This window comes from Trichechus manatus, unplaced genomic scaffold, assembly GCF_000243295.1.
Source record: "Trichechus manatus latirostris isolate Lorelei unplaced genomic scaffold, TriManLat1.0 scaffold00031, whole genome shotgun sequence".
Classification (NCBI taxonomy): domain Eukaryota; kingdom Metazoa; phylum Chordata; class Mammalia; order Sirenia; family Trichechidae; genus Trichechus; species Trichechus manatus.
This window is the reverse complement of record NW_004443967.1, coordinates 743,963-764,960: the sequence shown is the minus strand read 5'-3', so window position 1 is coordinate 764,960 and position 20,998 is coordinate 743,963. Positions and strand designations below refer to the sequence as shown.

Genomic DNA, 20,998 nt, shown 5'->3' with positions numbered 1-20,998 from the left:
TCCAACCCCTAAAGCATTACTCAACAGGAAAGGGGTGAGTTATAGAGTGCAATAACTACTTCCTCCATAGCTCCTGTTCAACAGGAATCTTCAGAAGCTATTGCTTTTGGAAAAAACAATTAGATTAGATCCTGACTGTTCAGGAAAAAAGATAACCTTACTTTAAGACAGAACACTTGACTGGCAAGGGTCAAAAAGGGTCTAGCAACACTGCAGCTCTAGGTTCAGGCTGGGACCATCACTAGCAATTTTTCTTTTTTAAATCTAGAAAAGATAACTAACGTCAAAAGTAGCAGAGGGAAATCCACAGAACAGCCTACCTCTCAACTCCTACATTTTTATAATCATATCACTTCCTCACTTCTGGCCCCATCTGTTAGGATATTACTGTTTTGGGAAATCCAAGGTTTTTCTTCAAAATCTCAAGTCTAAATATCAACTTGATGGGACACTGTTTAGTCTATGAAGTCCAACTAATATTACTCCAAAATGGTCTTTCCATAGGGCTTACATATTTACTAGGTAGACACTAAGAGAAGTAGACAGACAATGCAGAAAAATCTTGTCTGCAAGTCCTCTCATCTGGTGCTACCATTTAAAAACCACAAATTAAAAAATTTTAGGGAGGATATCTTAGAAATGTAGTATTTTTCAGTGCACATTCAAGATAGATTCATAAAATCAATGCTATTGATTTTAAGGTATGGCGTTTAGCAAGGAACTAACTAGTAGTTTGCCTAGTGACAGGAGTCCCTGTCACTAGGTTTAACCCACCCAAACTGTCTAAGGAGTTTTTTAACCATCATAAGCAAGGCCAAGCCTGGCCCTGGAGAATGACAAAACCTAAAGGTAGTTTGTGTAGAAATAAAATCTAGAGACAAAAGCTGGTTTAATTAATAACCTTCACCTTCAGCTTCAGTACCAAGACTCATCCAACCAGAAATTATATAGGTCTTAAAAACAACTGTGAACTGAATTCTTACCTCTCTCTCTATCATTCTGCTAGATAAAATATAAAATTCTTTGCTATGAAAATGTCCCAGTTTGTCATTTGAGGTATAAATGACATTTAAATATAGGTTCCAGCAATAAGGAAATCAGTATCTTGATTATCTTGAGAGAATACTCAAAAGATTCTCAGAGAGCATCTAAGGGTCTTGAGTTTTTAGGAAAAACAATTATTGATTATAATATACAAGCTAGGTTCTGCAATATGCTTCTCTTAACTATTCCTGTAGTAAAGTTCTAAACATTAATTTACAGGGAACTTTCACAAACTGTATATTTATCTATTCATTCCTAGGGAAACTGTGGTATAGAAGAAAAGTATGTGATGCTGACTTTTGCTTGAATCCTGATTTAGCTTTCTATGAACTGTATGATATAAGACAACACAACTTCTTTGAAGTAATGATTCTTCTTAAGTCAGAACAAGATAACTAGGGCTGTAAGAAACAAATGAAATAATGGGAAATTGCTTCCTAAACTGAAAATACATGCTAGTTACTTAATATTCATTATGGTTGTCAATTTTTCAATGTAACTATGGTTAATTTATACATTGCATGTTCTGATTGTAAAATGTGCTTTTGCTGCAAATCTAGTATATACAAGTCTCAACATGGCCAAGGCTGCTTTTGCTGTTTCCAAAAACCCTGACACATGTAAGACCAGTGGAGATAAAGGCTAAAAGGAAAAGAATAATATTCTTAGTTTGGCTTTATATAAGTTTAGATAGCAATTGTCATAAAACCTTCCAAAGAGTAAATGGTTACTACAGAATTCTATGGAAATATAGCCACCTACATCCGAATTCTGACATGTAATTAGGGAGGAGACATTTTATCAGCTATATTGGAGGTTGGGAAACTACAGCCTGCTGCATGTTTTTGTAAATAAAGGTTTATTGGAGCACAGTCATGTCCTTTTGTTTACATCTTGTCTATGGCTGCTTTTGCACTACAAAAGGCACAGTTGAGTGGTTGGGACAGAACATACAGCCTGCAAAGCCTACAAGAGTTACTATCTGCCCTTTATAGAAAAAAAAATGTCAACACTTGAGCTAAATTATCTATATTTATGCTTTTCAAAGAGTTTAAGTGTCCATTTTAAAATCATCTTGCTTCATCCATTGTAAGAATATCATCTAGTTTTACAAATATTTCACATTCATGGAGAAATTACAGAATTTGGCATCTCTAAACTTTCCTTAACTTTGGAAAGTCTGTCCCTAGTACAATGCCATGAATTAGAATAAAACCCTGAATCCAAGCTCAAAGATACCTTGAAGGAAGTTCTTTCAATTAGTTAAAACTAAATTTAAACCTAGTATTGCCCCCTAATGGTCATCTCTTAGAAATGAACCCCCTTTGAAAACTAAATTTACAAATTCCTTTTTTTCCTACCAAAAGTTTCCAAAAATCCTTATCCCTATTCTGATCTCCAGCATGTATGGTAGGCTTTTCCTCAAAGAAAACCCACCTCCAAGAATATTCATTTAAGTAGATATACAGTATACATCTACTTCTATAACTAGTGAAAGATACTTTTTGAAATAACATCTTCCTTAGAAAGTCTCTCACTGCCCTCAATATTGAAAATCAAAAAGAGAGAAAAAGGGTGTCTACCCAAGTCTTGGTTGCATCTTAAGCAAAGGGAGACAGATACCTTGTCTTCCAGGTGTCACGGTGAAGATTCCAGAGCTGGTTCTTTATCCTAAAGGATGCTGTCTGTCACCACAGGTCACTCCTACTTTTCAGATATTCATCAATTACTTCATTCTTGAGGTGATTTATTGGAAAAATAAAGTCTTCAAAATAAAAAAATCAATGTTTTATCCCAAATCTACTCATATCAAAACATGAATTCACCATGGCTAAATTTTTATTACAAACTAGGACTGTCTCTTCCCAAAGAACTCACAGAAAGGTACATTAGGGTCACTCAGGATCTGGCACACAGACGGTACTGCGTAATTTTTAGAAGTCTGAATCTCTACGGGTGAAACACTCATCTCTTTTTCATCTTCTTTAAGCCTTAGTTTCATTATCTAAAAAATGGGGATAATATCATCTACTTTGTTGGGATGCTGGGAAGACCAGATGAGATAATACATGAAAAATACTTAGCATGATCTTTAGTACATAGAAGGTATCAACAAATGATAAATATTATCAATTAGCTCCTCAGTTTAAAAAAAAAAAAAGCCAGTTATTGAAGGAGGCATTATATCACACTCACGGGCATGAAAACTCTCCCGAGTCACTTTCCCCCATGTTTCCTTCTGAGATCATGCCACAAAAATTTTCAATGTGTTCTTCATTGGTATGACAGTGTCACAGTCGCTGGTATCTGTATTGGGAAATGGGACCTGCAGGACCTGCTAAGACAATGACGTTGACAGCAGTCTAGTGAGAAGAATGATGAACAATAAAGTATAACAAACGTCCTCTCTTCTAACTTCTGGGTATTTCCCAACAAACATGGTGGTGCCTACAGACCAAGAAAATGGAAGTTGGATGCAATGACTGGAAACAGACTGCATTGTTAGGTCTATTACACCCTCTAGTGGCCATAAGGAAGACTGTTTTTTTTTAAATCCTGGTTTGGTCGACAGTGCAAACTGGGTGATGTGTAGGACGTACATATTACTGTTGGTTAAAAAAATACTAATGACCAGCTTATCTTCATGTGTTTTATGCCTATGTCAAAAAGAACTAATGTTAAGAGAAGCCAATTGTCTTAGTCATCTAGTGCTGCTGTAACAGAAATACCACAAGCGGATGGCTTTAACAAAAGAGAAGTTTATTTTCTCACTGTAAAGGAGGCTATAAGTCCAAACTCAGGGCATCAGCCCCAGAGGAAAGCTTTCTCTCTCTGTCGGCCTTCTTCTCATCAGTGTTTCCCCGGACTAGGGGCTTCTCCGTGCAGGAACCCCAGGTCCGAAGGACACACTCTGGTCCTGGCTCTGCTTTCTTGGGTGGTATGAGGTCCCAGTCTCTCTGCTTGCTTCTCCCTTTTATATCTCAAGAGATTGCCTCAGGATACAATCCAATCTTGTAGACTGAGTTCTGCCTCACTAACACAACTGCTGCCCATCCTCCCTCATTAACATCATAGAGGCAGGATTTACAACATATAAGAAAATCACATAATACCAGGAATCATGGCCCAGACAAACCGACACACACATTTTTTTGGGGACATAATTCAATCCATGACATTCCACCCTTTGGCCCCCCAAAAATCACATCCTTACAACATGGAAAACATATCCACCCCATCATAACATAGCAAAAGTCTTAACTCCAAGTCCAAAATCCAAACATTCTTCTTCATCTGTGAAATCTAGAATACAAGTTATCTGCTTCCAAAGGTACAATGGCAGAACAGGCACCAGCTAGACATTTCATTACAAATGGGAGAAACTGGAGGCAAAGAAGGGATAACAGGCACCAAGCAAGTCAGCAGAACACATTACATTAGGCCTTAAGGCTTTGAAAATAATCTTCCATCCTCTGAGACAATTTACACAATGGCCCTGCCCTCCAGACTCTAGGTATTGGCCACACTCTCCAGATTCTGAGTGGAAGCCCCTTGGCCCTGGGCTTCAGCTCCGCCTTCCAGGTCCACTGGGACAACAACTCTGCTCCTTTGGCTTTAAGCACACCATTTTCCTAGTCCATCTGAGTGGCGACTCCACCCTTAGAAACACCAGAGGCCATGGCTCCACTCTTAGAAATCCCTGAGGTCATGACCATACCTTTTGAGACTGAGGTAGCTCAGCTTCTTGTGTCCCTTGTCTCTTCAGCTTCTGTTTCCTGTGGCCTCTTGGCCCTTGGGCCTCATGCCCGCATCTGTCCTGCTGGGGCAAGTGTTCCAAAGCTCAGTAGCTCCACCAGTAAGTACCCAGAGGCACCCCACTCCACCAGAAAGCCTCGTGCATACACGCACTCAGCTCTCGCTCCGTGGGTCGACAAGCCTAGCTCCACTGATAAGTACCTGGAGGCACCCTACTCTGCCAGGAAGCCTCCTGCGCACAGGCACTCAGCTCTCTCGCTCTGCGGGTCGGCTCCAGTGCCGTCTCGCACTGGTCTCCTGGGTTCTGCTGCTGTTGGTTCTCTGCCACTGCCGCTCCTCTGCTGTTGCTGGTTCTCTGCTGCTGCTGCTGATCCTTTGCTGCTGCCACTGCTTCCACATTTTAGGTATCTGTTAGAGCAGCACCCCACTCTCTCGGTACCAAATTCTGTCTTGGTCATCTAGTACTATTCTAATAGAAATACCACAAGTGGATGGCTTTAACAAAGAGAAGTTTATTTCCTCACAGTAAAGGAGGCTAAAAGTCCAAATTCAGGGCATCAGCTCCAGAGGAAAGCTTTCTTTTCTGTTGGCCTTCTTCTTATCAGTGTTCCCCCGGACTAGGAGCTTCTCTGCGCAGGGACCCCAGGTCCGAAGGACGCGCTCTGCTCCTGGCACTGCTTTCTTGGTGGTACGAGGTCCCCCTGTCTCTCTGTTCACTTCTTTTATATCTCAAGAGATTGCCTCAGGATACAATCCAATCTTGTAGACTGAGTCCTGCCTCACTAACACAGCTGCTGCCCATCCTCCCTCATTAACATCATAGAGGCAGGATTTATAACATATAGGAAAATCACACAATACCAGGAATCATGGGCCAGCCAAACTGACACACACATTTTTTGGGGGACATAACTCAATCCATAACACCAATGTTTTCACAATTTTGCCCATTCAGACTTTATTTCCTGCTGAACGAAAATACTGATCAATAGAGGAAAAGGCACAGGCTTTTTTTCCATGCTATACTGACTCTCAAGTGAGAGATGACGATAATCGTCTTTGTTGCTTTATAGAAGGAAATTTTTGAAATGAGCATCTTACTTAAAACAGCACTTTGCACCACAGGGCTATTTACAAGCCGAAGTAACAATTAAATACACCCAAGACTATGAATCTATTCTTCTCTGCCCAAACCCTTCATTTTTATAATAGGTAATTATAGTAAAAATTTTGATTAACCAGAGCACTCAATTAACATGATTTCCCTTCTTGTACTCTATTTTTAGGACAAAGTGGGAAAAAAAATCACAAGAAAATTTTATTCATGTGAGGGATTTAGTTTGAAAATCTTCTAGGAAGGCTATGCTATATTAAGTAGAAAAAACCCAGAATAGAAATTACATCCATATCATGATTACTACTATATAGAAAATTCATATAATTGGACAAGAGCTGGAAGGGAATATGAAGCTTAAAAAAAAAGTTAATGCAGTGGGATTGTGAACTATCCCTTATTCCTTCCGTTATCTTCTTTTTTGTTATATTGTTATTTGCAGAATAAACAAATAAAAACTCAAGTGGGGGTGATGCATAAAGTTAGCACATATTCTACAACATCTTCTATTCTTCCACGTTGATAAATCTGAACACTAAAATTCGAACAGTAAAACTGAGACAGAATCAGAATCCCAAGTCCTCGAAAGACCTTTAGAGCTCAGAGATACCGTTAAGGTCATCATCACCTATCAGGACAAAAAAATAGGTCACTTGGGAAATATTTTTTCTAATATGAGCTGAAGCAAGAAAATATTTATATATTTAATTTTCAACTAATTTGAAAATAAATTTATCAGGACATCCCTTATTCAGAAGCACCCATTTTACTTACTCAAGGTTTCACTGATGGATAAAACTCAACAGACCAGAGTAATCAGGCTAAGGAACCACCCCTGAATTGAAAGCTCCACATCAAATCCATCTATTTAAAATACTGTTTATTTGTGATTTAACATTAATTAGCATTACATCTAAGAGCATTATCAGATAACATTTATACATTTTTCCACAGGACACAGAGGCTCATTGGCTCATTCCTTATGCCAAAGCAAGTAAATAGAGGCATTAGCAAAAGGTGCAAATAGTTCACTGTTGCATTTAAAAAATATTTATGCACATTGCATTCATTTAGATATATATATTTTTAAAAAGTTACGCAAAAGCATAGTTCACAGGTTACTGTTTCTACATACGTTGTAATACAACATAAATGATGTAGAACATAAAAAAATACAGAGTTAAGCAACTGAAAGTTTCTTCTAAGAGATTAAAACACTGATTCCAGTAGTTAGTGAGATCTAGAATGACATTTCCAGGCTCCATTTCCACTTGGCGTTATACTCACACAGCCCCAGAACACACTTTTTTTTTTTTTTTGCATGCCAACTCACCTTCTTGAAACATTTTGAATTATTTTTACCCACTGGCCATTTTGGATCACTGAATTTACTTGGGAAAATGGGGGGAGACTATATTAAGCCTAGGTTAAATCTGTATTTACATTAGAAAAAGTTAACTGAAAAGATAAAAAGATTTGTAAAAATCAAAGTGGTAGTTTTCTCACTGGTGGGATTACACCCACTGATTTCTTCTAGTGCTGCCCTCTAAAGATACACAAGTTAGAAGGATGTGACCCTTTTAAAACTCAAATATCAACCAAGAATAACATTGATTTTGGCAAAGAAGTGGAATTTTAGAAATGTACATGTTTCCAATAAATCACACTTGAAATCCTATAGTGAATATGAGTCATTATCAAACTAGAACCCTTCTTTTCATGCCCCATCTTCTGTTCCCTTAAAATTCTCACTTTCCCTCTCATTTTTTCCCTTTCATTTGGTTACCTAATGAGATTTTCTCCATTCATTAGCAATACTAAGAGAAAAATACATTATAAGATTCAAATATGAACCCAGTTATACTTTTATATGCTCTAATCCCCTTTTGATAACAATTCCCTGGATTCTTAAATTATATTTAAGTATACTCAGTGCCTCAAATATGCTCTACTATTTAATGATTGGCTAATATGCTTATGACACTTTTATACTGAGTGGTATACAAACATCTCAACATACAAAAATTGGTTTTGCCAGAGTTAAACTAAATAACTCACGTTATATGTAAAAAATCCCCTTTGTTGAAAAATAAGGGGCTTTCTAAACTAATAAAAAAGGAAGTTTTCAAAAATTATAGTTTACTAAAATGACTTTTTTGGTAAAGTTACTTTAGGTGAGAAATTTTATACAATGAGTAAAATTCCAAATGAATCTTTTAATTTTTAAAAAAATATTATGTGCCAGTGTATAATAATGCTATAGATTCTTGTCTTAGAAGCTCTTAAAGCATTTTGTTAATTCCCATTGAAACAATGGGGACCCACAAGGTACAGTCAATACTCATGATAAAAAGGTTATAATCTGGTTACCAAGTGAAGCAGTTGCTAAGACATAAAAATTCTCCTGCTTGCTCACTGGTAATTTGTTTCCAACAGATATTATGGAGAAGGCCAAAAGTAATTCAGACAGATATCTGTTTGTGGTAAACTATAATAATACCTCATGAGGGCAAAACTAATTAAAATAGCAATTCTTTAAAAATTCAAAGCCATTTTTGGATATATAAAATGAGAGATGATTTTGAAAGCTTTTTCATAATGTTTTTCTTTTAGTAAAACCTCTTTCCAGTTCTTAAAGTCCAGTTTGCTATATACCCCCTAATCTGATCTACCACTGCATTTTAATGATCAACTTAAATGTGGTATTTAAATGTGCAATGTCACATTGTAATAATAACAATTAGAAAGAAGACTTTACTTAGGCTTCAACTTTCTCCTTTTTTTTGTTCTTCTTCAGAAAAGAGGGAGTGCGGAATTTCTTCTTTTTCTTAGACGGTGACTTTGAAGGTGAGCCTTCAGGTGACAGGCCTTCTTCAATTTTTTCCGGAGATTTAATGGTAATCTCGATGTTCTCTATGGTCGTGCTTGTAGTTAACCTACTCACTCGCTTAGCAAGCTCATCTTCAACATCATGCATATCATCCTTGCCATTCACTACCATGACAGGCACTTCCATGGAGATGAAGCTCTTGGAAAACAGCTCATGGTTTTCTACAAAACGGGATTTTTTTCTTGTTATTTTATACAGTTAACATCTCTGCTTAATTTTACAAAACTGAAATGTTTAGCAATGTACTAAGGCATTACTCTCATTCCAGTGAAGATACACATTATTTTAATAGACCATGGATTTATTAGCATGAAGCTAATTTTCATAGATAAGTGGAGGGAAAACAAAGTTGTCAGATCAAAGAGTGCAAGCTAGATAACTTCAGTTTGCTTACAAGACTGTTTCACTGGAAATCAAGTCAATATATATGAGGAAGACAACTTACATTTTTCTTTCGTTTTGGGGTTATTTGGCAACCAAAATTGTAAAAGATTTCATGCTTTTGATTGGAAGCCTAATGACAAATCAATTTTAATTCCACAAATTCTTCAGAACTATGGGTTGGCCAAAGTCCAGATTAAGGTAAGTCTATATAAATGTTGAACAAAAGTAGCATGCTATTCAATGAAAATAAATACATAAAATTATTGGGAGGTTTAAATAAAATCCATGGCAAACTTGCTTAATCAGGTTTCAGTTTCTTTACATGAAAACAAATGACAAAGGAGCAGACTCATAAGACTAACTCGGTGAATGCTATGGGAAATTACATTGAATACCTTCTAATTTTTCAGGGACATTTTGCGGTGACTGAGTTTGAGAGTGAATTTGTGAAACAGATGAAGCGTCATCTGACAGTAATTCCTCCTCAGTATCTGTTGGATAAGAGTTTAGTTAAAAGCCATGCAAAACAAAACATATAAAGAAGCGTAAGAGGTCACGGAGGTTAGTGCATACATCAAATACCTGCATACACAGATGATGAACTCTTCAGCAATTAGCTGAGCATGCTAACAACAGGTATCTCAAACACCAATAATTATTCATTATGAGGATGTTAATGAGTTAAAAATTCTGGCTGCTAGTAGTAATTTTACATACATGGTTAACAAAGGAAGCAGGGCTACTGGCAGCCCAGGCAAATAATATGTATGCATTTAGCTTTTGCTGGTATGTTAGAAAACCAAAATATATTAAGCACTGAGATAAAAAGATTTATAAGCCTCTCCAATGTTGCTACATTAATGAGGCAGGATGCTTCACAGAATTTTTGAACAATATCCAATTAGTGACTTCTGTCAGAGCAATATTAGTGGGCTGTTTCATAAAGTCATAATGAGTGTGGGAGAAACCATAAAGTTGTACATAAAAGATAATAGTTCTAGGGTGCAATGTTTGTTACCTGGCATCTTTAGCCTTTCAAAAAATAAGAGATTAAAGAGGAACATTTTACAAAAGATAAAAAACAGAGAAACTGCCAACCTTGTGTTATAATAAATAAACTCAGTAATACCACTTACAGCATTTAGTGTAATTATATTATTGAGTCAAGATAACTCCCTCTTGTGACAATGGCACTAATGCACTGATACAAACTGTTCCCTGGATGACCCTGCATATTATAACATGGATAAAAATTCTTTATTGGCTTCTCTTGTCTTGGGTAAAAATTTAAAAAGAAGCTTTTCAATTGTATGTCGTGGATAATGTAAAGCAGGGGCTCTAACTCTCTTTTGGGACCACAGACATCTTACCCTCCACCCTGAGCTCCCCTTCCCCAGTGTGTACATCACATACAATTAAGCATGTATTTTCCAGGTGGTTCATGAAATGTCTGAGGTTTAGCCAAAGATCCAAGATTGAGAACCCCTGCTATAAAGAATTTACTCTAGAGAAAAAGAAAGCTAGTAATCAATCAGCTGGGATTCTTAAACAAAATCCTAACAAACTACTCATTAAAGGTTCTGAACTCAGAAAAACTCAACCTCACTAGAATGCCAAGTGCTTAAGGAAGGTCACATCAAAAGTGTAGCAGTTTGTTTTACATTCTGATTTTGAAATTACAATACTGACACCTCAAGGACACCCAGAAATGAGAGATTTTACTAAGCATTAAAGTCACATACTTGTAAATCTACAGTTATTCCAAACCAAAAGTTAAAAAAATGCCATCTACTATGAAATGTTTAAATCTATGACTGTATCTCCATCTATTTTGGCTAATATAGAAGACTTTGTTATAAAATAACTAGCATTCAAACTGCTTTCAGAGGGAAAAAAAAAAGTGTTCAGTCTCAACACCTCAGTAAAGGACTGGGAGAGAAGAAACAGAACAATCAATTATAAAAGGAAAAAAAAAATTGGCTGCCTTCTTCAATCATCCAAATCAAGGTGCTCCCCTTGTTAGCAGGTGTGGTCATCCTAGGCTTAAACTAAAAATTAACTAACCTTCCAGGCCTTGTTGTTTACGTTCGATTGTCTTCTTATACTCTTCCAGTTCTCCTTCTGTGAGATGACTGAAGGGGTTGGGAGGAGCTGGTGGGGCATGGTCGTCTTCTTCAAACTGCATGGTCTTGCAAAGAAGAACACTTGTCTCTTACCAAGAGTTTGGTAACAACGAATATCTATCTGTCTGTCTGTCTATCCTTACCTATATATCTAAGCTTTTGGTGTGTGTGTGTGTATAAAATATTTTATGTACTACACAAATATATATATACACATGCACACATATAAATATACATGTTTGTGACACCTCACATCACAACAGTCATAAGAAATGACAGACACAGCAATGTGCTTTTTAAAAATAGTTATCAAATTAATGCTCTTAGACTTTTGATCCAAAGGAATATAATTACTAGTGATGTTTCCCTAATAAGTCTGTATAGGTCAATTTTAATAACCTTTTAAAAAAGAAATAAACCTAAGCCAAGTTCTAGTAAGCTTTACATAATTAAGAAATATCTTTGAAAAATCAAGAATTGCTCTATTTCAAAAAGCCTTTGTACAAAAAGCTTAGAAAAAGGAAACTGTATCAGGGTAACTTTTCAGAATTTGCTATGAAAATAAACTTGTTGCTATTTTCTCCAGGAAAGGAATTACTGGGACTTTCAGTTAAACCTGGCAGATTAATCCCTTCCCAAACTCCACTAAAATAATAGTAACAGCACAGCGAGAAAGATGGTATAAACATTTAAGGACAAAATTCAGTAATGCAAGAGGAGACAAGATGAAAAATGTTAATGCATTTTTGGAAGATGGAAAGCAGGTGAAAGAGTGGGTAGTAGCGCTGAGAGAGCTGAAGCTTCAGTCCTGCATAAAACCAAATCCACTGCCATAGTGTCAATTCTGACTCACAGCAACCCTGCAGGACAGAGTAGAACTCCATAGGGTTTCCAAGGCTAAAATCTTTACGGAAGCAGACTGCCATGTCTTTCTCCTGTGAAGCAGCTGGTGGGTTCAAACCATGGAGCTTTTGGTTAACAGCCAAATGCTTTAATCACTGCGCCACCAGGGTTCCTCAAGTCCTGCACAGAAGGATGCAAATAAGGAGGATGCTTGTTTGCCTTATACGGGTCCTGGTAAGTCTCAGAAACTGGAGACATCAAGTACCACTGAGGGTGGCGGTGAGGGAAAAAGTTGAAAACGGGGGCAAGTTGAAAGTCAGAATAAGGAACAGATTTCCAAGTCCCCTTCCCTATTCCACACTGCCAAGCATTTACCTATTTCCCACCCTTGCAGAAGACTAAAGGTTTATTTTTCAGAAAAACTGATTAGCAGACACAAAACACAGCTGAGGGCTCCTAGAACAATGGTGGGAGACCAGAGAATTCTTTTCTGGATAACTTAAATGGCCCCAGATTTAAAAAAAAAAAAAAAAAAAAAAAAAAAACTACAGATATTAACATCTGGGGATCCCTCAGAGAAACAACCTAGTCCACATCCAGTCACTATATAGGGAAGCTCACCAATCCTCAAGCTCTGTACACACCCAGAGCTTCTGACCAGCTTTCAGTGGTTCATTCTTAAATATAAACAGACTGCCACAGATTACCAGACATTTGAGGAAAGCTCCAACATGGAAGACAGAGACCAAAGCAAACAAGGAAAAGGAAACTTGGAGATAAAGAAGGCTGCTGAAGAAAATTGAAAACTGATTCCCTTAGAAAGAGCAGAGAAAATATCGTATCCATGCAACAAAGACCAAGATGTTATAAAAAAGGAACACTGAGAGAACAAGAACTTTTAAGAATCAAAAAAATTAATATCAAAATCAAAACTCCCTCTCTGTTAGCCCAAAAGTAAAACCATTCTCGAAGCCAACTCTTCAGACAAAGATTAGACTGGACTATAAGACATAAAATGATACTCATGAAGAATGTGCTTTTTATTCTTAGCTCAAGTAGATACGTGAGTCTAAATGGGCAGTTCCTGTCCGGAGGCGAGATGAGAAGGCAGAAAGGGACAGGAGCTGGTTGAAAGGACATGGGAAATCCAGGGTAGAAAGGAGGAATGTGCTGTCACGGTATGGGGAGAGCAACTAGGGTCACATAGCAGTGTGCGTTATAAAGTTTTGTACGAGAAATTAACTTAAACTGTAAGTTTTCATTTAAAGCACAATAAAAAAATAAATAAAAACTCCAATGAAGGGTTAGAAAATATAGTCAAGAAAATCTCTTAGAAAGTAGGGTGAAAAGACAAAGAGGTAAAAACAGGGGGAAAATAAAAAAAAAAAAAAAAACAGAGGCTCAGTCAAAGAGGTCTGACATCCAAACTGACAGGATATCCTAAAACAAACAAGAAAGAAATTAGAGGGGGAAAAACTACTGAAAGAACACTGAAAAAAAATCCCAGATCTGAAGGATATGACTTAGCAGATTAAAAGAGGTTACTTAATGCTAAGAACAAGGAATAAAAAGAGATCTCCAAAGCACACCATCATAAAATTTCAGGACAAAAGGGATGAAGAAAAGACCCAAAAGAAAACAAAAAGAAAACTTATTCACACACAAAAGTACAACAATCACGATGACCTCCTCCTTCTCAACAACAGCATGGAGTTAATGGAAAATAAAGCAATGCTTTTCATATTCTGGGGAAAAATTATTTCCAAATTAGAATTCTATACCACCTATGCACATCTAGAGAAGGACAACATGCTTGGTAAAGCAGAGGGTCCGCGAAAAAGAGGAAGACCCTCAACGAGATGGACCGACACAGTGGCTGCAACAATGGGCTCAAGATACCAATGATTACGAGGATGGCACAGGATGGGACAATGTTTTGTTCTGTTGTACACAGGGTGGCTATGAGTCAGAACCAACTCGACAGTACCCAACAACAACAACAACAATGCACATCTGAAGGCAGGATAAAGACATTTTCAGACTGCTACCTCCTATCTGTCCTTCTCAGAGAGTTATTAGAGGATGTGTTCCATGATAAAGGAGTAAGTCAAGAAAGCAAAGACATGCAATGCAAGAAACAGGATGTAGCACAGGCATGCTTAGGATGAGCCTGTGCAGCTGGTCTGGAGAGCAACCAGTCCAGATTTGAACCAGAATGAGAAGGGCTAGAACTGAGAGATTACCTGTTACCAGTGACCCTATGGAAAATAGTAGTAAGATGGACTTTATATTTCTATTGAAAAGTTTGGGAAAAACTAGTAGTTGTTGTTGTTGGGTACCCTCAAATAGATTTTGACTCATAGCAACCCCATGTGACAGAGTAGAACTGCCCCAAGTATTTCCTAGGCTGTCATCTGTATGGGAGCAGATCGCCAGGTCTTCTCCCAAGGACCTGCTGGGTGGGTTTGAACCACCAATCTTTCCTTCGATTAGCAGATGAGCGGGTAACTGTTGTGCCACCAGGGCAGGGACCCAAAATACTAAGACGATGTATTAACTCCCAAGTTGTAAAAGAAAGAATTGTAATAACGTGATACTATCTGGCCCAGCAGTAAATGTTTAATAACACAAGCACCAAAAGCTGATTTGACAAAAAAAAAGCTGTGCTATAACTTTCCTGGGAGAATGGGGAGAGGGAAAAAGAGAAGCAGTGTAAACAGGCTAAATCTTCATCTCCCATAACAGGAAGTCACTACTGTCTTTCATTAATATTAAGATGCACTTTCCTCCTCCCACTTTCACATCTCTGAAATTGAGATTCATCTTATAAGGAATGGCTTCCTACAATTATAATTGGAAGCGCTTTTTCTCTCTTAGTGATACATAAAATAGTGGCACTTCTTATAACTGATGACATAGATTTGATGAAATACAGCAGAGGTCTAAAACTGATAAACCAAGAAAAATCAGAATAAAGGTGCTCTTTAGAAACACAAAGGTAAATGCTACAAGCAATTAAAAGAATAGAAGGCCCTTATTGGATACAGGGAAGCCCCTGGGAATTGGGGAATTCGCATTTTAAAGTCTTGTGGACTATGTGCCCTTTTAACTTGTGCTTGTATTACTTTAGTAAAAATAAATATTTATATTAAAAAGTAAAGATATTAATGTGGCAGACTAAAAACAAAAATCATACTGCTTCACAGACTTACAGAAGGAGGCTTATCCACAACAATGCCAGCAAGCAACTGAGATTGTGGTCCTGCTGTTTTCAAGTCATATCGGTTTTGCTCCCGAATCTGAATTAAAAAAAATAACAATAAAGGGCAACTAGGCAGATGACCTTTATTTTCTCTTTTCCTAAAGGCTTACTATGTGATCATCTCATAGTAAGTCAAGAGTCTCTCCAATTCTCACCTCCACAAAGCCCTCTCTTACTGTCCTAACAACTCATATTAATCTCCTCCACTCTTATAGGCATGTGATTTCCTATTATATCGTTAGAGAGCTACAATTTTCACTAAATACCAGGGTGTTAAAGGCAGAAATATGTTTAATACTTCTTCCCCTCCTAGCCTAACTCTGACTAGCACAGAGTTAGAGGTATTTAATACAAGCTACAATGACACTGAATTTCAAACTCTTCTGTATTCATAATCCTAAATTTTAAATTCAATTGCAGTAATTTAAACATAAAACAGCATTAAAATGTGTTCCCTGGCCACACAAGACCACGTCTTACCTTATTTCTCTTTTCTAGCACCTCATTCGGGTTTGTGTTTAAAGGAACGAACTGGTTTGGATCTTCAATTTTGATAGGTGTCCCGCCACTCACTTTACAGGAGTCCTCTGCTTTCATCCACTAAAGAATCAAAAAATATTCTAGAATGAAGCTTTGTGTTAAGAAAACATAGTAAGTGCTCCACAGCTGTCTATTGACTCATGGGGGGTGGGCATATATTGCCAATCTTTAAGGAATTTCACTAAGCAGTATCCTAGTAGTCAATTAGTCTATATGTCATACTAGTTTAGAAAAAGAGTCACAATTAGCATTCACTTTAAAAAATGCCATAACTATTCACATGAATACTCAATTACGCTGCTAATTAAACTTTATCCTCTTGGCATTTTTTAATATGATGCTGAAAATATTTCAAACACAGACACAGAGCATGATCTCCCATTAACTTGCATTCAGAGTTCTGTCTCCTGCACTGAAGTTTCATCAACTGATGACACCCAAGAAGCCAGAGAAAAAGACTTAAGAAATCTAAGACTTGGTTTTCCACACTTCACTTTTACATTTTACAAAAAGGATAATCTGGTAGTATATAGTATCATAGAGCCACAAGGTTGGAATGACCTTATATAATTCATGTCATTTGCTCCACATCATAACCCTTAAAAAAGGCTAGTATTCATCAAGATTAATGATGGAGTCCCATTAATCTCTGTCAATAAAATTAATTCAGGGAAACTTATGAGTTTAAGTAAGGATGTTCTTTCACTGGGAGACAAGAACTCTTAAAGACTCGGAAAGAAACACTTTGAGGCCCAGGCATTTATATCCATATTGAATGTTACTGATTTATACGACAGTATAAATTAATCTTGAGTATCTGAAAGATAGTTGGTGATAAGCACTCCAAACCCAAATCAAACCAAACCTAAAGCAAAATGCTGAAAAAGATGAGATAATCCATTTCTCCACCTACAAGATCTTGCCATGGGCAGTAATTCATATAACTTTGGCACTATTAGGTGTTGATAACTTTATAGTTCTAATTAAGTAGCACAATATAAACTACAAAGCCGTATCACCAAAAAAAAAAAAAAAAAAAAAAAACTCCATCGCAGTCGAGTTGATTTCTATTCACAGCAATGCTACAGGACAGAGTACAGCTGCCCCCAAAGAGTTTCCAAGGAGCAGCTGGTGGATTCAAACTGCTGACCTTTTGGTTAGGAGCCAATCTCTCTACCACTGTGCCACCAGGGTCCCTCTAATTAAGTGGCACAATATAAACCATAAAGCAGTATCATATAGTGAGTAACAACTGGGCTCCATCCAGAGTCAGACTGCCTGCATTCAAATCCTGACTTTACCATTGAAAAATGATTAGTTAAGCCCCTGTGCCTCAGTTTTCTCACATATAAAATGAGGGAAAAAAACAACATCCACTTTATAGAGTAATTAGGAGAATTACATGAGATAATTTATGTATAGCACTTAGAACAGTAACCTGCACAAATTTAATACCTAATAATTGATAGCGATATTATCATAATATTGCTTTTCCAATATTTTTGACATCGAACATTCAATTCATGAGTAACTAGACAGAATATCTAGCAAAATATCTAGTAAAGGCAAACTACATAAAATAGTGGCCTACTGTGATTTTGGTCCTGGGACTGGTTTCCCCATTCCGAGACTCCTCAGGCACATTCACTCTCATGTAAGTATTTGGTGAGTTCAGCCATCTTGTCTTTTCACGTTGCTGTCTCTGTGCCATATATTTGAGAGGAGAGAGTGGCACTGTATCGTCTTCAAAGGAAAAGGCAGTCACAGTTGCTGGGATTTCCACATCACTCTTGTGCCTAGGCTTCTCTCGAATGAGAGGATACCTGTAGGCGTAGCCTGTTCTATATCCCTAAGAGAGGGAAAAACCACATTTGAAGCCATCAAACCTGTCCCAAGACAGCATTTGGATTCTAATTCTTTAAACAAATGATTCAAAGACTCCTTTGTTAAAAAACAAATAAGGAGAAAAAAAACCTTCCAAGCCCCTTATAACCTCCATGTAATACCAGGGTTGAAATGAAGTGAAATTCAATTTCTGGTTAAAATGGATTCCAGCTGACACAGCTATTTCCACTCCTACAACTGTTCCTGACAAAGGTAATTACAAAACTGCTGACCAGAAACACTTTTCTACCTATAAAATGGCTTTCTGGGAACCAAATCTCAGGGCTCATTCAAGTCTTTGTTCCTGACTCTTCGTGGAAGAGGGTAAAGTCTAAGATAAGACGACATTTGACTGTTCTACTTTGTGATTCTCAAAAACTTGGTTAAATAACACTGGAACACCTTCCGAGGGTCAAACTCTGCTCTTGGAGTAATAAGGAGCATATTCCAAAATTAAACAAAGATGAGAGCATCCCTAAAATTTGAAGACATGAAATCCAGGTTTATGTTCAACTTTTCACTTACCAAATTGTCCAAAGTCCTCATCAGCCCTTCAAACTCAACCTCGCCAACCTTCCACTTTTGATGAGAACTCATATTCACACCTCCTCCTCCAGATGCTGCTACAGTGTGAGTGAACACTTTATACTTCTGAAGATCCAGCACAAGTAGATTGTCTACTCCCCCTGCCCCTGCTAATGCATGCACCTGTAAATGAATGATAAAATATACAGAGGCAACTGTAAGACCATAATGAATATTTTACTTTCAAAAAGGCACAATTTCAATTCAGCAAAAATCCTTAATGCTTGTTCAGGCTGCTAACAACAAAGAGAAGGCCACACTTTTGTGAAAGAAGTATCTTATCTATCTGAAAAAGATGCCTTTCAGGTCTCTGATCCTCCTCAATGGAAAACAGATTTCAGTTATACTGTTTAAAATATTTCAGTAAACTGAACTCTCTTGCCTATTATAATAATAAGACTGTAGAATCATTGGAAATTGCATAACGTCATAAAATTTCTGACACTGCTCTTAATGCTTTTTACAAAAGTGGCTACATCTGCTCCTTGATGGTTGGGGGCTGCCTTTGTTTCTCCTCTTTTTGCAGCTTATTAGCACCACCACTAGAGGTCGAAAACAGAGAGATGTGCAATTGTACTATTTTAACCCTTTCATGCCAGGCGGTACATACAGTGACTATGAATTTTTCAGCCTCTGGGGTACCATTCATAGTGTGTGCTGTGACAATGTAGAGGCCTTTATAACTGTTTGAAGCTGAAGACACAGGTGTGCACCACAAATTACTGTTTTTACAGGGTACTGTATGAATTGTCTGAAGTTCTGGTAGAAAAAAATTGAAATTTTGAAAAGTTTTATCTGTTATACATATATACCAATAGACCCAGGTGGGGACTCTGGGGTATAATTAGTGGTACTTCATATGTACCACTAAACACTTAAGGTTGGCTTGTGGGAGGGGGCAAGAAAAAAAAAAAATCTATACTACCTACCAAAAGTTCCGATACACTCGATGATTCAGAATGCTTACATTAATGAAAACACACGGTATCAACAAAAGATTCAAAGCAGAAAATAATTGGGTGATCAAAGAGTTCAAAATTAGGATTGTGGGGAAAATTATGTTTATGAGGCACTTAGGTACGTGCAACTGTGAATTTCATTTCTCCTTCCTCTTATTATCAAGAGATAATCATGTTGACCCTTTTAACTTAAGTAGAGAACTTCTCTTAAGAAACAAAACAAAAACTAATAGGGCTTTAGAAATACATAAAAACAAAACCCAATTAAACAAGCAAATAACAAAGCAATTTAAAAAAATTTTTTTCCCTACCTGAATCTCACAGGCTATTTGCACATTAAAAATATAATGAAAAGCCTCCTCAACTGTTTCTCCAAGTGCTACCACACCATGATTCCTGAGTACCAGCACCTAAAACAGAATCCCAAAGCAATCACTTTAAATAACGGTCATAGCCCACACTGTTTTCGTCAACAGCAGCATCAACAAAAATAGCTCCTTAGATAGAAACTCTACTACATACCTTACAACTTGGCCCCAGAACTTTCTGCAGTTGAATTCTTTCCTCCTGTTCATCAAGTGACCCTTGGTAGTCACAATAAGCGACATCTCCCAGGATTAGGGACTCTTGAGAAATAGGAAGGATTCCGCACTTCATGGAGGATACCTATTTGAACAGGTTCATGTCAACATAACACATTTAGTTACTAAATACACTTTCATAGGGATCTGATTTTTCAGTTCACCCAGGAGGCACTGGCCTATTCATTGTGTTCATCTCTCCAGCCCATCCTCCTACTTTGGTTCCAGGGGGAAACAAAAAGAAAAAAAAAAAAAAAAGGACTTAGGAGATACAATCCAATTTAAACGCTGTGTCAAATATTACGAAAAAAGCTTTGCTCCAGAGGACTCAGTGATCCAACTATTAAACTGATTAGTTTAAAAATCTAAGTACCATCTCTCTAGTTGTTTCCTAGAATGGCAGCATTTGGTTCAAAGGAACTTTTGCTTTCTGAGTACGCAGAGGATTAGTATTTCAAATACGATTTTGAACGGCAGGGTCTGATGGAATGCAGACATGAAAAGCATCATGTCAGGAAAGCTATGAAAATAATGCATTTCCCAGAGACATTGTTGGTTTTGGCCCCTCATTGACTTACAGCTGCTGTTGCAAGGGTATGGATGTGTATCACACACTTAACATCAGGACGCGTGGAATAGATTGCAGCATGGGGACTGAATCCTGTATGGTCAATCTTCAGATTAGTACTTCCCTGGTCAACCACTTCTCCTATTATATTGACTTTAACCTGGAAAAACCAGAAAGATATTTAATTGGTACACTTGTATCAAAGCTTGCCCGTACTCCACAAGCTAAACCAGGAGTCTACAAACATTTTCTGTAAAAGGCCAGATAGTAAATAGGCTTTTATGAGCCTTTGTTGTAACTACATAACTCTGCCTTTATAGCACAAAAGCAGCCATAAACAACAGGCAAAAGAATGGGTGTGGCTGTGTTCCCATAAAACTTTATTTACAAAAACAGGTAAGTCTGGAACAAAACTTAGTATTAGCAAGAGGCATCCTTCCCAAGAAACTAAGTAACTTAAGCTCT

At 37.3% G+C, this 20,998-nt stretch overlaps 1 protein-coding gene across 6 annotated transcripts in view; it reads right to left on the bottom strand.

Moving 5' to 3' along the window:
* Window positions 1-6,777: 6,777 nt before the first annotated feature.
* Window positions 6,778-20,998, bottom strand: part of ADD3 (adducin 3) — a 156,188-nt gene continuing 141,967 nt past the window's right edge. For 3 of the 6 annotated variants that reach the window (XM_004374834.2, XM_023729922.1, XM_023729921.1), the window contains exons 6-15: window positions 20,544-20,693; window positions 19,907-20,050; window positions 19,696-19,794; window positions 18,366-18,548; window positions 17,548-17,805; window positions 15,897-16,016; window positions 15,367-15,453; window positions 11,253-11,376; window positions 9,584-9,679; window positions 6,778-8,965 (exon numbers count right to left, since the gene is read on the bottom strand). In XM_004374834.2, coding sequence (XP_004374891.1) covers window positions 8,673-8,965; window positions 9,584-9,679; window positions 11,253-11,376; window positions 15,367-15,453; window positions 15,897-16,016; window positions 17,548-17,805; window positions 18,366-18,548; window positions 19,696-19,794; window positions 19,907-20,050; window positions 20,544-20,693 — 1,554 coding nt within the window. In that variant the 3' untranslated portion in view covers window positions 6,778-8,672. The remainder of the gene's footprint in view (window positions 8,966-9,583; window positions 9,680-11,252; window positions 11,377-15,366; window positions 15,454-15,896; window positions 16,017-17,547; window positions 17,806-18,365; window positions 18,549-19,695; window positions 19,795-19,906; window positions 20,051-20,543; window positions 20,694-20,998) is intronic. The other 3 variants (XM_004374836.2, XM_023729923.1, XM_023729924.1) reach the window with 3 other exon arrangements.